Raw genomic sequence first — 14,207 nt, 5'->3', positions numbered from 1 at the left:
TTTACACAGGGGGAAATGTTTTTCCTTGTGTTTCAAGAGGACAAGTCAAAACCACAGGACTATAAAAACTTCACCTGGTCAGTCAGAAGAGAAGTAAGGTTATCTCATGTAGATCAGTCTCAAAAATTGCTGGATAGGAAAGTCAGTTTCTGGGTTTATGAATATCAGTGCTTCAAGTTATCTGCGAGGGGAGATCTGATAAACATACTCACAAGCTGTAAACACATTCTTTATGAGCGCGCATCACTTCAGGTAAGCTACAACTTTTCATTCATTCTTTGATTATTGACTATTAATTTTTTGTTGAATATGATTGGTTGGTTTAATGTGATTGACTTTTTAAAAACAAATTTAACCTTTTTTGACTTAACTTAATACATGGAGAAAATATTGATTTGTTTTTCAACATTATTTGAACCTGATTGTTGACTTGGATTTGCATTGAACTTTGGAGGAAAAAATGTACAAGAACTTAAAAGGTTCAATGCGGCCATTTTGATCTCACCATCAAATCATTTCTGGGTAACAACTAAGTATCTAACTTGGATTGTTTTGAATTAAAATGGTCAAAAAGATACAAAAAATATCTTCTACCATTCTATCATTTTGATCTCATAGTCCCGTCTATGAATTTGAGAGTGGTGACATTTCTCCAGTCCCATCCCTCAGCTGTTTAGCTCAAAAAGTGGCAATCCCAGACTGCACCTTTATTCATTGATATAATACAAACAGGCCTGGGGAAGCCTTGTTACACCAGACTAGAGCAAGGCTGTGTACTCAGCACACACATAAAGTAGGGGAGTTCCATTAGCAGGCTGGGACAGAACCAGTGGACTATGGACCTTTAAGTGAAAACAGACAGTTAAACTCCCTAGCCAAGGATGTCTCATCTGAAGGGGATACCTCAAGACTGAAATATCTATCCAATTAATGTATGTATGGTAGCCCTGTAATGACATAAACATCGTTTTTATTATATTTAAATAATTTGCATTATTTTCTACTTTTGTGCAAGGGGGATGATGAGGAACTGTATACTGCTGGTTATCTTTGGAGTCTACCTGCAAGTGGTGAAATGCACCCCAAGATGTCCACTATATGGTTCTATAGCAGTTTGCACCAACCTGTCTCTATATCAGGTCCCTGCACTGCCTCCATACATTACCCATGTGTATATGAGGGATAACTACATCAGTGAGATAAATGAGACATCTTTCTCTGGGCTTGAAGGGCTAAAGGAACTGGACCTCAGTTGGCAACGAGTCAATGGGCTAACTATAAGAACTAACACCTTTCAAAGACTGGCAAACTTGGCAGTGCTCTATTTAGGACATAATAGAGGTTTACAGATTGAGCCAGATGCGTTTGTGGGACTGTCCAACCTGAGAACGCTCTCTCTGTATGTGTGTGACCTGACTGAATCCATATTACAGGGCGACTATCTCAGGCCCCTGGTGTCTTTGAAAACGCTAGATCTGTATGGTAACCAAGTGAAAAGAATCCAACCTTCACCATTCTTTGTGAACATGACAGATTTCCAAGAGTTAAACATGACCCTAAACCAGATGGAAAGCATATGTGAGGAAGATTTGCTTGGCTTTTGTGGCAAACACTTTCGGTTGCTCAAATTGAACAGCGTCTATCTAAATGGTATGACTCAAAATGGTTTTGACTGGAAACGATGTGGAAATCCCTTTAGAAACATGTCTATAGAGACACTTGACTTATCTTCCAACGGATTCAACGTGGACAAGGCAAAATTGTTTTTCAATGCAATCCAAGGAACGAAAATTCACCATATTATTCTGGAACACAGCACCATGGGAAAATCATTTGGTTTCAGCAATTTCAAAGACCCAAACAAGAAAACATTCAATGGCCTCAAGAATAGTGGCATCAAGATTCTAGATTTGTCCAAATGCTTTATATTTGCTTTGCAATATGCAGTATTCAGTCCACTGAGAGAGGTAGAGGACATAACATTAGCCCAAAACAAAATTAACCAGATCGACAGGGGGGCGTTTTGGGGTCTTGAAAATTTACAAAGACTCAACCTGTCACACAATCTTATGGGGGAAATCTATTCTTACACATTTGACAATCTACCCAATATTTTAGAATTAGATTTATCTTACAATCATATTGGTGCATTGGGATATCAGGCATTTACAGGACTTCCAAACCTACAAATCCTGGATCTTACAGGAAACTCTATTCGGCATCTAGGTACATATGGTTACCTTGCACCACTACCAAACCTGCAATTTCTTCATTTGGCTGATAATAAGATCACATCCTTAGAGGGCCTCTTGGGCTTTGCTAACAGTACTATCATACTGAATGTTCAAAACAACAGGTTAACTAATTTAGAGGATGTATATATTGTGTTAGCTAAATTCATGCGCATTGAGCGTATCTGGTATGGTAACAACAACATAAAGTGGTGCATCTTTAGCAGTAATATTTCAGTGCCCGCTGTAAACTCTCTAAAGCTGCTGGAGCTCAGGAACATCGCCCTGCACATTTTATGGGGACATGGAGTGTGTTTGGACGTATTTGAAAATCTTATCAAGCTTTTTAGTCTGGATTTAAGCTTTAACTCGCTGAGGGCTCTCCCAGATGGCATATTCAAAGGCCTCGTCTCTCTGGAAGAGATGGATCTCAGCTTCAACTCTCTCACATACCTCCAGCCAGACATTTTCCCAGCGAGTCTCAAAACAGTTGACCTCTCCTACAATTTCCTTTCTTCTCCTGACCCAGCGACTTTCAGTTCTCTCAGCTGGATCAACTTATATAGGAATCGCTTCCACTGTGACGGTGGCCTGAAGGACTTTCTGACGTGGATGAACAGGACCAATGTGACTTTTCCAGACCCCGGCGTGGCTGAATTCAGCTGTGAGTTCCCCTCGGATCTCCATGGTGTCAGCCTGTTGAATTACAGCAAAGTCATAACGGAAAAGTACCCAAAACCATCTTTGACAAAAATATAAAACAAGACAATTAGAGTTGGTATTATGTGTGTCATTTTCCATGCTATCTACTCTGTTTACACGTTTTATTTTGTTGCCTACAATATCCTGAATGTCATATGGCATAATGTATGATATAAATACCTCATCAACACATCTTTAGTTTATCACAGCGTAAAACAAATCAGCCAAAAGACAGTAAAAAGGTGTCTTCCAAAAGCATTATTTTCAAATGTTTGTATAAAGGAAAATACACATATATATATATATATATTTGTCATTCTGTGCTTTTTTCCGTTATCTCACCACAAGACCCAATCCTTCGTGAAGTGTGAGCCCCTGTGGACTACTAAAGAGGCTGCTATTTGATGCTTATTTATGCAATAAGGCCCGGGGGGGAGTGATATTTGGCCAATATACCACGACTAAGGGCTGTTCTTACACACAACGCAACGCGGAGTGCCTGGATACAGCCATTTGCCGTGGTATATTGGCCATATACCACAAACCCAGAGGTGCCTTATTGCTATTATAAACTGGTTACCAACGTAATTAGAGCAGTAAAAATACATGTTTTGTCATGCCTGTGTTATACCACCGCTGTCAGCCAATCCGCATTCAGGGCTCGAACCACCCAGGTTATAGCTATCCTTATATAGCCATTCATTTTTCATGAATTCAATATATTTTGCGTGCAGGGTTGCGATTTTATCAACATTATATGTCATTTCAGATCATATCTGTCCTGCTCCCAAAAACATTACCAATACTAACTTAATTTATTTTTAAATTAAGATAAATGTTATTGTATTATGAGAGGCTAATATGATTGTAATAACAATGACATTTCAAACTATTCAGAATGTTTTAATTCAGAGAGAATGTATGAATAAACAAAAAAAATTCTCTTCAGTTCTACAATGTCACACTAGTGGGCTACAGGTAAGGGCATTGTGGGGAAATTGGGTGAGAGAGAGGAGTGACCAGTGACCAGTTTTGAGCTGAATGACCAGTGAATGATACAATAATGGGGAATTTCCTGAGTGATATCTCTATTTCTACCCCCCCCATATCCCATGCCTGATAGCAGCTAGATAGGTTTAATATCCCACGCCTGATAGCAGCTAGATAGGTTTAATATCCCATGCCTGATAGCAGCCTGATATAGCAGCTAGATAGGTTTAATATCCCACGCCTAAAGCTAGATAGGTTTAATATCCCACGCCTGATAGCAGCTAGATGGGTTTAATATCCCACGCCTGATAGCAGCTAGATAGGTTTAATATCCCACGCCTGATAGCAGCTAGATAGGTTTAATATCCCACGCCTGATAGCAGCTAGATAGGTTTAATATCCCACGCCTGATAGCAGCTAGATAGGTTTAATATCCTGATAGCAGCTAGATAGGTTTAATATCCCACGCCTGATAGCAGCTAGATAGGTTTAATATCCCACGCCTGATAGCAGCTAGATAGGTTTAATATCCCACGCCTGATAGCAGCTAGATAGGTTTAATATCCCACGCCTGATAGCAGCTAGATAGGTTTAATATCCCACGCCTGATAGCAGCTAGATAGGTTTAATATCCCACGCCTGATAGCAGCTAGATAGGTTTAATATCCCACGCCGCCTGATAGCAGCTAGATAGGTTTAATATCCCACGCCTGATAGCAGCTAGATAGGTTTAATACCCCACGCCTGATAGCAGCTAGATAGGTTTAATATCCCACGCCTGATAGCAGCTAGATAGGTTTAATATCCCACGCCTGATAGCAGCTAGATAGGTTTAATATCCCACGCCTGATAGCAGCTAGATAGGTTTAGTATTTTACGCATGTTCGTTCAATCTTCCAGTACGCGACGTTTATTTGTCACCTCCCCCCTTCATACAGAACACAACCTGCTTCGTCTGTTCATTAGGTTTGGCCTAATCCAGGTGCTACACAGGGTCCCCAATCAATTTATTAATAACTGCAAAATAACATTATTTTGAAAATAGAGTGTACTCAATCTAGTGTCTCGACGCGCCCTTTTTTCGGTGAAAATCATAACCCTCTCTCGCTCTCTCCCACCGCAGGTTTATGACGGTCATAAATACCTAAAACTCTTTGCCCCACTCGGCAAAAATGGAGGTTAGGAATCCCTTTGTTACCACAGAAAAAGACTGTGCAATATGGTAAACTCAAAAGATTGAATAATGTAACAATATTTCTGTATTCCAACCAGTTGAAATTGTCCGTGGGTACTCAAAGAGTTGAATCCTTACTAATTTGTAATGTAACAATGTTATGGGATTTTTATGAATAATGACTAAATTATGTATACATTTAACTTAGAACTATGACTAAACAGAATACTACTATGTTACTGTATGAATCTTATTATAATCATAATACTGAATATAATGTGTGTAGTTTTAGTCAAGAATTAGAACAAGGACTTTCTGATCCTTGTTAGAAACTAATGGAGCTATCGTCAGACCGGGTGGAATACTGTGTTCCTTACAGGACATTCTGTCCCTACCCAGGGAGGGGAGAGACCTTGGGCTTGTTGTAGATTGTTTAACAGGTGGCAGACAATGTGAGAAGGCTTGTGAACTATATTGCCATTGTAGAGTAGGAGGGACATTTATGACAAAATGTGAGGTATATAAACCAATGTACATGGTATTATGACCAGAGCTCTCGGGAATAAATGCTATTGATTCATTTTGAGACTGATCTTTGTCTATTTTATGCAAATAAGAACCTTACAAATTCTTAGAAACGGACAAAGTGTTTTGCTTTGTTACAATTGAATTGGTTAATGAACATATAGTTACTAAATTCATGTAACAAACTACCACAGCTGAACAACATAACTGTTTCTCTGAATGTGTATATTTCCCAGTTACCAGATTTACATTTGAATGTTGTATAAAATGAATGATTGAGTATGGGACTACTTTTGAAAAGATGAAATGTGATGTTAGCCTTCTAAATGAGAGTATGGTTTTTCATGTAAAGTTTCAACTAGTCAGTGACCACAGAGCACATTTACAAAATGTACATTTAGTCAAGATAACGCCAGGACAGGGTCCCCACGTTGAAATGGCTAAAACGCTAGACCAAAACACACAGGGTGATGCTAGCGTGTGAAGTGGTTCAAACTACAACTCTACCAAAGGACAAGGCCAGAGAACGTGGAGATCATCACCACGTTGAAATAGTGAAGAAATCTACAAACTACAGACCAATTATTCAGGCTGCAGCTTTTGAAGTACTTTAGTCTAGTAAACGCAAACAGTCGAATGACTGAATAGTACTCTGACATATCTATTATAACAAGCTACAACTCCAAAAGACTTTGGTCTATGGTGGACAAACCAGAGACTTTCTGTCGAAAATCTATCCGGCAGACAGGCCACTCTTGAGCTGGCCCCACCCCTTTCGTTTGTCTACCAAGCCGTCATATCCACTTAGCCCACTAGGGACTTTTGTGTATCATGTCAGTAACCAATGTATAACTGTTGTGTGTGTGTTTATGTAATTCTGTGATTGATTAGTTGGTAAATAAATAAGCCAATTTGTATATCGCTGATTCATGATTTATGTTAGGATTCGTGCAGATATCCTAAGGCTTGCAACGTTTAGGAATGAGACTGACGAGGTTACAATACATTAATAGAAGACTAATCGATAAGATAATAAAATATCTGAAGAGTTATATTCAGGAAATTTAAACTCTATAAAACATTTCCCCGTGGAACCCCGACTTCCTAGCTAATTACTATTCCGTGATTTGTTTAATTACTGAATAATTACACAGAGAATTGATTTGATAAATATAACAGTCTTCACATTTAAATGATAGAATAGACAGGTGTCATAGTCAATGCTATGTGTGTGGCCCACAGACTGCTGCCTTCATTTAATTGAGTGGTGGAGTTCGTTTCGGATGGCTGGTGCCTCGGTTGGATGAGGATTTCACTTAAGGACCGATGGAATGGTCTAAAATGAGAACTCTGCCCACCTGGGGTACCTGGCCATGCAAAACAAACTTCACCATTAATACACTAATCATAATACACATTTCTACACAACTGCTCTGACCCAAACACAACTGTGATGGCTCTGATCTTTTCACATTGTCTTTTACTGCTTGGTTGGTGGATGCACAATCCGGCATGATATGACTCAGTAGTGTGAAAAACTGTTATAAGCTACAGAGATAAGCATTGCCACTTCCTTTGCAAACCTTGAATACTTCTAGCACATGTAGGATATGGACTTGAAGGCACAAAGTATAAAACAGACTATAGACTTAAAAATAACTGTCTTTATTTCTTTATAAACAAAGGCATTAATTATAGTAATAGTTACTCTGCTGTAAAGACTGTTAGATGTCAGTCTTCTATGGGGATTGGCTGAAATAAACAACAGTATCTCTCTCCAGTTGAAATACCACCTCAACAAAGTATAAATATAACTAAGCAATTCCCTCATTTCTTTTTGACATCGATTTACATTTTTCTATTTTACGGCTTTAAGCATGACACGTCAAGCTCCTGTTAACACATATTCAAAACACACACGCACAAATGATGAACATGCTGATAATGAAGATTGTTTAAATTCAACAAACCAAAAAAGAAGTCATGAAGATTAAAAATAAAATATAGAACAGATATTTACATACATTTGAGTTGATTTTGTACCCAAAAATACATATTTTTCCTAGTTTACTTAATGCCACGTTGATTGGCACATTCATTGACAACCCACAGTGGCTCATATCAACTCCATCTGGTTTTAAAGTGTCAATATGGAAAGTGGTGAAACCAGAATTAATTCTCTATTCAATGGAGTGCAGCATGGTTCAACTAGAGTCCTGGGGCTATTCAATGGAGTGCAGCATGGTTCAACTAGAGTCCTGGGGCTATTCAATGGAGTGCAGCATGGTTCAACTAGAGTCCTGGGGCTATTCAATGGAGTGCAGCATGGTTCAACTAGAGTCCTGGGGCTATCACTGTTATTTATTCTGACTCGAGCTGTATCTCAATATTCTAGTGGCTTCCTTCCATTGTGTCCGTCATCTGCACAGTTGTGTTCTGAAAACACAGAACAGTTGAAAGCAATATGCTTGACCCCTACCAGGCCTTCGCTTTCTCCTGGCCAGTTCCCTTACCTCGGTGCAGATCAAGGAGATGAGGACGAGAGGAAGCCACAAAAATTGTCTGAATCTGCCAGAATTCCATCATTTGGGTATTCAATTAGCTGAATAATGATTTTAGGGTTTGTGAGCATTAAATGGGCGGCAGGTAGCCTAGCGGTTAAAACCGGGCCAGTAACAGAAAGGTTGATAGTTCGAATCCCTGAGCGGTCTAGGTGAAAAATCTGTCGATGTGCCCTTGAGCAAGGCACTTAACCCCAATTGCTCTTGTAGGTTGCTCTGGATAAGAGCATCTGTTAAAATGACTACAATGTAAAAGGTATTAAACATCCTATGGTCTGGCGCTGGCATTGAACAGTATTCACACTTGGGGGGAGGGGGAACTAATCTGCAACGTGGTATATTGAAACATTTCTCACAGCTAAAACATTTCCACAAAGTTAAAAAGTTCATAACAATGTTGAAGAATAGAATGAATCCCTATGTGCATTCCAAATGGTCCCCAATTCACTATATAGTGCACTACTGTTGACCATAAGCCTATGGGCCCTGTTCAAAGGAAAGGAACATACCTAGTCAGTTGCACAACTCAATGCATTCAACTGAAATATAGTCTTCCACATTTAGTACTGCAGTATTAGAGTTCCATTTGGGACACATCCTATGTCATATACCAGATCCATTAAAGAAGATCATCAATGGTTTCTGAAGCGCCTGGGAGTCTTGACACCAGTGCTGTGACTGACAGGAAAACAAAGCCAGGGGAGTCTGACACGAACGCTGTGATTGGTAGATTGGCAGAGCGCGAGTGACAGACAAGCATTATTGCACATTTCAGATGATACACATCATGAAATGATTCAATCAGAACACATTTTCCGGATGTTTCAATTCAGCATCTAATTTCTTTCGGATATCACAGTGGTGAGCAATAGAATACAGTGGTGAGCAAGAGAATACAGTGGTGAGCAATAGAATACAGTAATGAGCAAGAGAATACAGTGGTGAGCAATAGAATACAGTGGTGAGCAAGAGAATACAGTGGTGAGCAATAGAATACAGTAATGAGCAAGAGAATACAGTGGTGAGCAATAGAATACAGTGGTGAGCAATAGAATACAGTGGTGAGCAATAGAATACAGTGGTGAGCAAGAGAATACAGTGGTGAGCAATAGAATACAGTGGTGAGCAAGATAATACAGTGGTGAGCAATAGAATACAGTGGTGAGCAAGAGAATACAGTGGTGAGCAAGAGAATACAGTGGTGAGCAATAGAATACAGTAATGAGCAATAGAATACAGTGGTGAGCAAGAGAATACAGTGGTGAGCAAGAGAATACAGTAATGAGCAATATAATACAGTAATGAGCAATAGAATACAGTGGTGAGCAAGAGAATACAGTGGTGAGCAATAGAATACAGTAATGAGCAATATAATACAGTAATGAGCAATAGAATACAGTGGTGAGCAAGAGAATACAGTGGTGAGCAATAGAATACAGTAATGAGCAATATAATACAGTAATGAGCAATAGAATACAGTAATGAGCAAGAGAATACAGTGGTGAGCAAGAGAATACAGTAATGAGCAATAGAATACAGTAATGAGCAATAGAATACAGTAATGAGCAATAGAATACAGTAATGAGCAATAGAATACAGTAATGAGCAATAGAATACAGTAATGAGCAATAGAATACAGTAATGAGCAATATAATACAGTGGTGAGCAATACTTTCATAATAATAAAACTTCTGAAGGAAGAATACAAAACTAGTTTAAATATAGATTTGATTCCAAATAGCATCCTATTCCCTATATAGTGCCCTGGTCAAAAGCAGAGCACTAAATAGGGAATAGGGTGCCATTTGGGACACAAATATAGACAGAATAATAAAAGAAGCATGACATTTTTCAGAAATGGACCAATAATGGTATTAGTGGTTGTTTTCTGCTTGCCTCCGTTTCTCCCTTGAAAATACACGGTAGTAGACACATACAATCAGTATTTGTTAACACCGATTTAACAGCCCTTAAAATGTCGCTCTCCTCTCCTCCATTGTAGTTCTAGCCTGGTCCCATATCTGTTTGGGTTGTACAGCCAACTCCCATGGCCATTGTCATGCCACAGCACCAACGAATCTGGGACCAGGCTATTTTTTGTAACGTTTCCCTTGCAACACCTTACGGAGTCAAAATGGTGGGAGAGAGAGCGCGAGCTTAAGAAATATAACAATAGACAAACATTTGCAGGCACTCTGATGATAATATTATTCCAAAAGGTCGTCTGATCAGAGGGAACCTCAGTGATAGAGACGTTTGGTGTTGACGGGAGAGGGGCTTTTAGAAATCACATCGCCCAATCACGATTCCATGTCGTCTCCATCGAAGATGGGTGGCTCAAAATCACATACCGCCTCAAAGGTCAGCCCTGTGAGGAAGGGAGGGAGATAGAAATGTGTTTCGCAGGTGTTTCAGAGCTGTCTGAGGGGTTGTGAGCAGAGCAGAGCAAAATACATTTATTTTGCAAGATGGAAAAAGTTTGGTCCCACTTTACTTTAAAGCATTCAGGTATAATGGCCCCGTCTATTCCATTCTACATACGTTTCCATTCTTCGATGTCCAGATCGCGGGTCTCAAAGCTCTGGTCGTAGGGGTCAGCCTCAGGCTCGTCGTCTGGGTCGTGGTACTGGGAGAAGTAGGGGTGGGCCAGAGCCTCGGCAGCCGTGATCCTCTTATCTGTGTCCAGAACCAACATCTTCTCCAGCAGGTCCACAGCTACAAGCAGAAAAACAGCATCCATACCAACAGGGTCCATATTCACAAAGACTCTCAGTGTAGGAGTGCTGTTATAGGATCAGTTTAGCTTTTTCCATCATAAATTGATAAAGATTGTATGGACAGGGGGAACCTAAAAAAGCACCTACTCTATGATGCTTTTTGAAAATGGCTGCAGCAGGCCATCTTATGACTCCTTCCTCTCATTATCATCACAAATTATAACATCTTGGGGTCTGATTTACAGCCAAGTGTTCTGAGTATAAAATTATTCCAACACTACCTTGTGGGTTGGCTCCAATGAACACGTCAGAAAAATTCCTCTTGGGCATCTGAGGCAAGGATTTGATGTAGTTCCTTGCCTGAAAACCAATGTGAGTAAAGAGATCAGAGGTTAAAGGCCAATAGAACACAAAACAAGGCTGGCATCCAAAGCAGCACCGTATTAACTACATAATGCCCTGTTTGACCAGGTCCCATAGGGCTCTGCATAGGCACTATGTAGAACATAGGGTGCCATTTGGAATACAATTCAAAGCCACAAGATGACCCCTTTTCTTTTGGGGTCATAAGGTTGGTTTCCCCGACCCAGATTAAGGCTACTTATTCTGGGCAACAACAACAACAAAATGTCTTTATCTGGGGCTGCGAAAGCGGCCACTAACTTTGTATTCAGAGAGTAAAGACTATGATTAGCACTAATTAGTCAAGGACTTTCCCCAAACCACATCATATTCCCCATGTCCCCCGTCCCCACTTGTGACTGTGCACTATAAAGGGAATAGGGTGCCATTTGGGATCCCTCATCAGGAGAAATGTGACTAGATTTACTCATAACCATATTGTCCCAGTCACTTGATCATATGGCAGCATTGTCAAGAATTGGATTAATTATCAGCACTGCTAAGAGAGGGTGTCATTGCAGATTTAGTGAATGTGCAAAGAGAGAGAGAGAAAGCAGAAGGAGAAGAAACAGTATTTAAAAACATTTTTTTTAACCTTTATTTAACTAGGCAAGTCAGTTAAGAACAAATTCTTATTTTCAATGACAGCCTAGGAACAGTTGGTTAACTGCCTGTTCAGGGGCAGAACGACAGATTTGTACCTTGTCAGCTCGGGGATTTGAACTTGCAACCTTCCGGTTACTAGTCCAACGCTCTAACAACTAGGGCACCCTGCCGCCCCAGGTAAACAATAACTGAGTATTGTTTATTTATTTGGTTGCAGTACTTACTGTATAATCTAGCACCATGTAATATAGCTACCATCTACTCAATCAGTTCACACTTCAAGAAGAGGAACTGCAATACTGTGAATTTCAGTTCCTACTTCCCTTACCACACTGTTGTCAGAGGAGGAAGTGTTTCAATTCAAACAAATTCTGGTTCAGGCAATGTGCCATAGTTTGTTAGTGTGCAATTTTAGACATATTAATACTTTATATGGTTTCATAATGCTTTACAACACTGCTATGGCAAGCCAAACATTAGAAGGCAAGAGAGTAGTTGCTGCTTGACTTGCATTGACGTACAGCAAGCATCAGACGCCACTCAGTGGTTATATTAGAGCGCTTTGGGTAGTAGAACATAGAAACCTAGAGTCGAAAAAAGCAGCAATGTCAAAATGCTACATGTATGTTTGTCTACTTCCTCTTTATGTGGGAGCAAATATAATCTAAGGAGGTTGTAATATTGTAGCACTGGGTATGTGGCAGTGCTCTGGGCTAGATGTGACGGCGGTGGCACTGCTCTGGGCTAGGTGTGACGGCGGTGGCAGTGCTCTGGGCTAGGTGTGACGGCGGTGGCAGTGCTCTGGGCTAGGTGTGACGGAGGTGGCAGTGCTCTGGGCTAGGTGTGACGGAGGTGGCACTGCTCTGGGCTAGGTGTGACGGCGGTGGCAGTGCTCTGGGCTAGGTGTGACGGCGGTGGCACTGCTCTGGGCTAGGTGTGACGGAGGTGGCACTGCTCTGGGCTAGGTGTGACGGCGGTGGCAGTGCTCTGGGCTAGGTGTGACGGAGGTGGCACTGCTCTGGGCTAGGTGTGACGGAGGTGGTACTGCTCTGGGCTAGGTGTGACGGCGGTGGCACTGCTCTGGGCTAGATGTGACAGAGGTGGCACTGCTCTGGGCTAGATGTGACAGAGGTGGCAGTGCTCTGGGCTAGGTGTGACGGAGGTGGCACTGCTCTGGGCTAGGTGTGACGGAGGTGGCACTGCTCTGGGCTAAGTGTGACGGCGGTGGCAGTGCTCTGGGCTAGGTGTGACGGCGGTGGCAGTGCTCTGGGCTAGGTGTGACGGCGGTGGCACTGCTCTGGGCTAGGTGTGACGGAGGTGGCACTGCTCTGGGCTAGGTGTGACGGCGGTGGCAGTGTTCTGGGCTAGGTGTGACGGAGGTGGCACTGCTCTGGGCTAGGTGTGACGGAGGTGGTACTGCTCTGGGCTAGGTGTGACGGCGGTGGCACTGCTCTGGGCTAGATGTGACAGAGGTGGCACTGCTCTGGGCTAGATGTGACAGAGGTGGCAGTGCTCTGGGCTAGGTGTGACGGAGGTGGCAGTGCTCTGGGCTAGGTGTGACGGAGGTGGCACTGCTCTGGGCTAGGTGTGACGGAGGTGGCACTGCTCTGGGCTAGGTGTGACGGCGGTGGCACTGCTCTGGGCTAGATGTGACGGAGGTGGCAGTGCGCTGGGCTAGGTGTGACGGAGGTGGCACTGCTCTGGGCTAGGTGTGACGGCGGTGGTTCGGGCTAACCAGGGTTGGAGTCAATTTGGTCAACTCAGGGAGTAAAAATGCAATTTCAGTTTACTTCCTGAATTGACTTGGAATTTACCCCAACCCTGGAGCTAACAGTCTTGTGGCACGCAGGTTCGAGGACTTGGGTTCGAATCCTTGCTTGGCCCCATATAAAATGCATTGAATTGAGTAATTTGGTCCTGCTCACCTCGTGGCTTGGCATCCTGCTTATTAGAGAGGCTGGGGGCGTTCCTGTCAGACGCATTATCTGTTGAAGCTGGTTTATATCTATCAGGTACGGGTCAAGGGGTATCAGCAGACAGCAGTATAGCAGAGACGGTAAGTTGACAAGCAGCTAGTCAGTGGGAGACCTGATGATTCGCATTAGCTCCTCGAGCTTATACCTGGCTTTCTGGCCTAGGCGTTTAGCTCCGCGGGCTAACAGTCTTCTTTATGAGTTTTATGGTAAGGCTCAACTCCTAAGACGCTCTGCAAAAAAAAAAGTGAATAGTCCCATCTTTGGAGGGAAAGGTAAGAAAAGAGAGGGTGAGATTGTAAAGGTGTGTGTAAGGCAGACTGATA

General features: G+C 41.8%; 2 protein-coding genes across 4 annotated transcripts in view; one reads left to right on the top strand and one right to left on the bottom strand.

Moving 5' to 3' along the window:
• The first annotated feature begins 232 nt into the window (after positions 1-232).
• On the top strand, positions 233-2,990 carry LOC115104691 (toll-like receptor 5). The gene is made up of 2 exons (XM_029626043.2): positions 233-252; positions 1,016-2,990. The coding sequence occupies exons 1-2, from the start codon at positions 233-235 to the stop codon at positions 2,988-2,990; spliced, it is 1,995 nt and encodes a 664-aa protein (XP_029481903.2).
• A 4,281-nt stretch (positions 2,991-7,271) lies between these two features.
• Positions 7,272-14,207, bottom strand: part of LOC115105636 (mitogen-activated protein kinase 14A-like) — a 30,006-nt gene continuing 23,070 nt past the window's right edge. Inside the window, exons 9-12 of one of the 3 annotated variants that reach the window (XM_029627877.2) lie at positions 13,834-13,913; positions 11,182-11,260; positions 10,725-10,898; positions 7,272-10,551 (exon numbers count right to left, since the gene is read on the bottom strand). In XM_029627877.2, coding sequence (XP_029483737.1) covers positions 10,484-10,551; positions 10,725-10,898; positions 11,182-11,260; positions 13,834-13,913 — 401 coding nt within the window. In that variant the 3' untranslated portion in view covers positions 7,272-10,483. Of the gene's footprint in view, positions 10,552-10,724; positions 11,261-13,833; positions 13,914-14,207 lie in introns of those variants that run through there. The other 2 variants (XM_029627876.2, XM_065020894.1) reach the window with 2 other exon arrangements.

Source organism: Oncorhynchus nerka, linkage group LG7 (assembly GCF_034236695.1).
Source record: "Oncorhynchus nerka isolate Pitt River linkage group LG7, Oner_Uvic_2.0, whole genome shotgun sequence".
Lineage (NCBI taxonomy): Eukaryota > Metazoa > Chordata > Actinopteri > Salmoniformes > Salmonidae > Oncorhynchus > Oncorhynchus nerka.
This window is presented reverse-complemented; position numbering and strand designations above follow the sequence as displayed.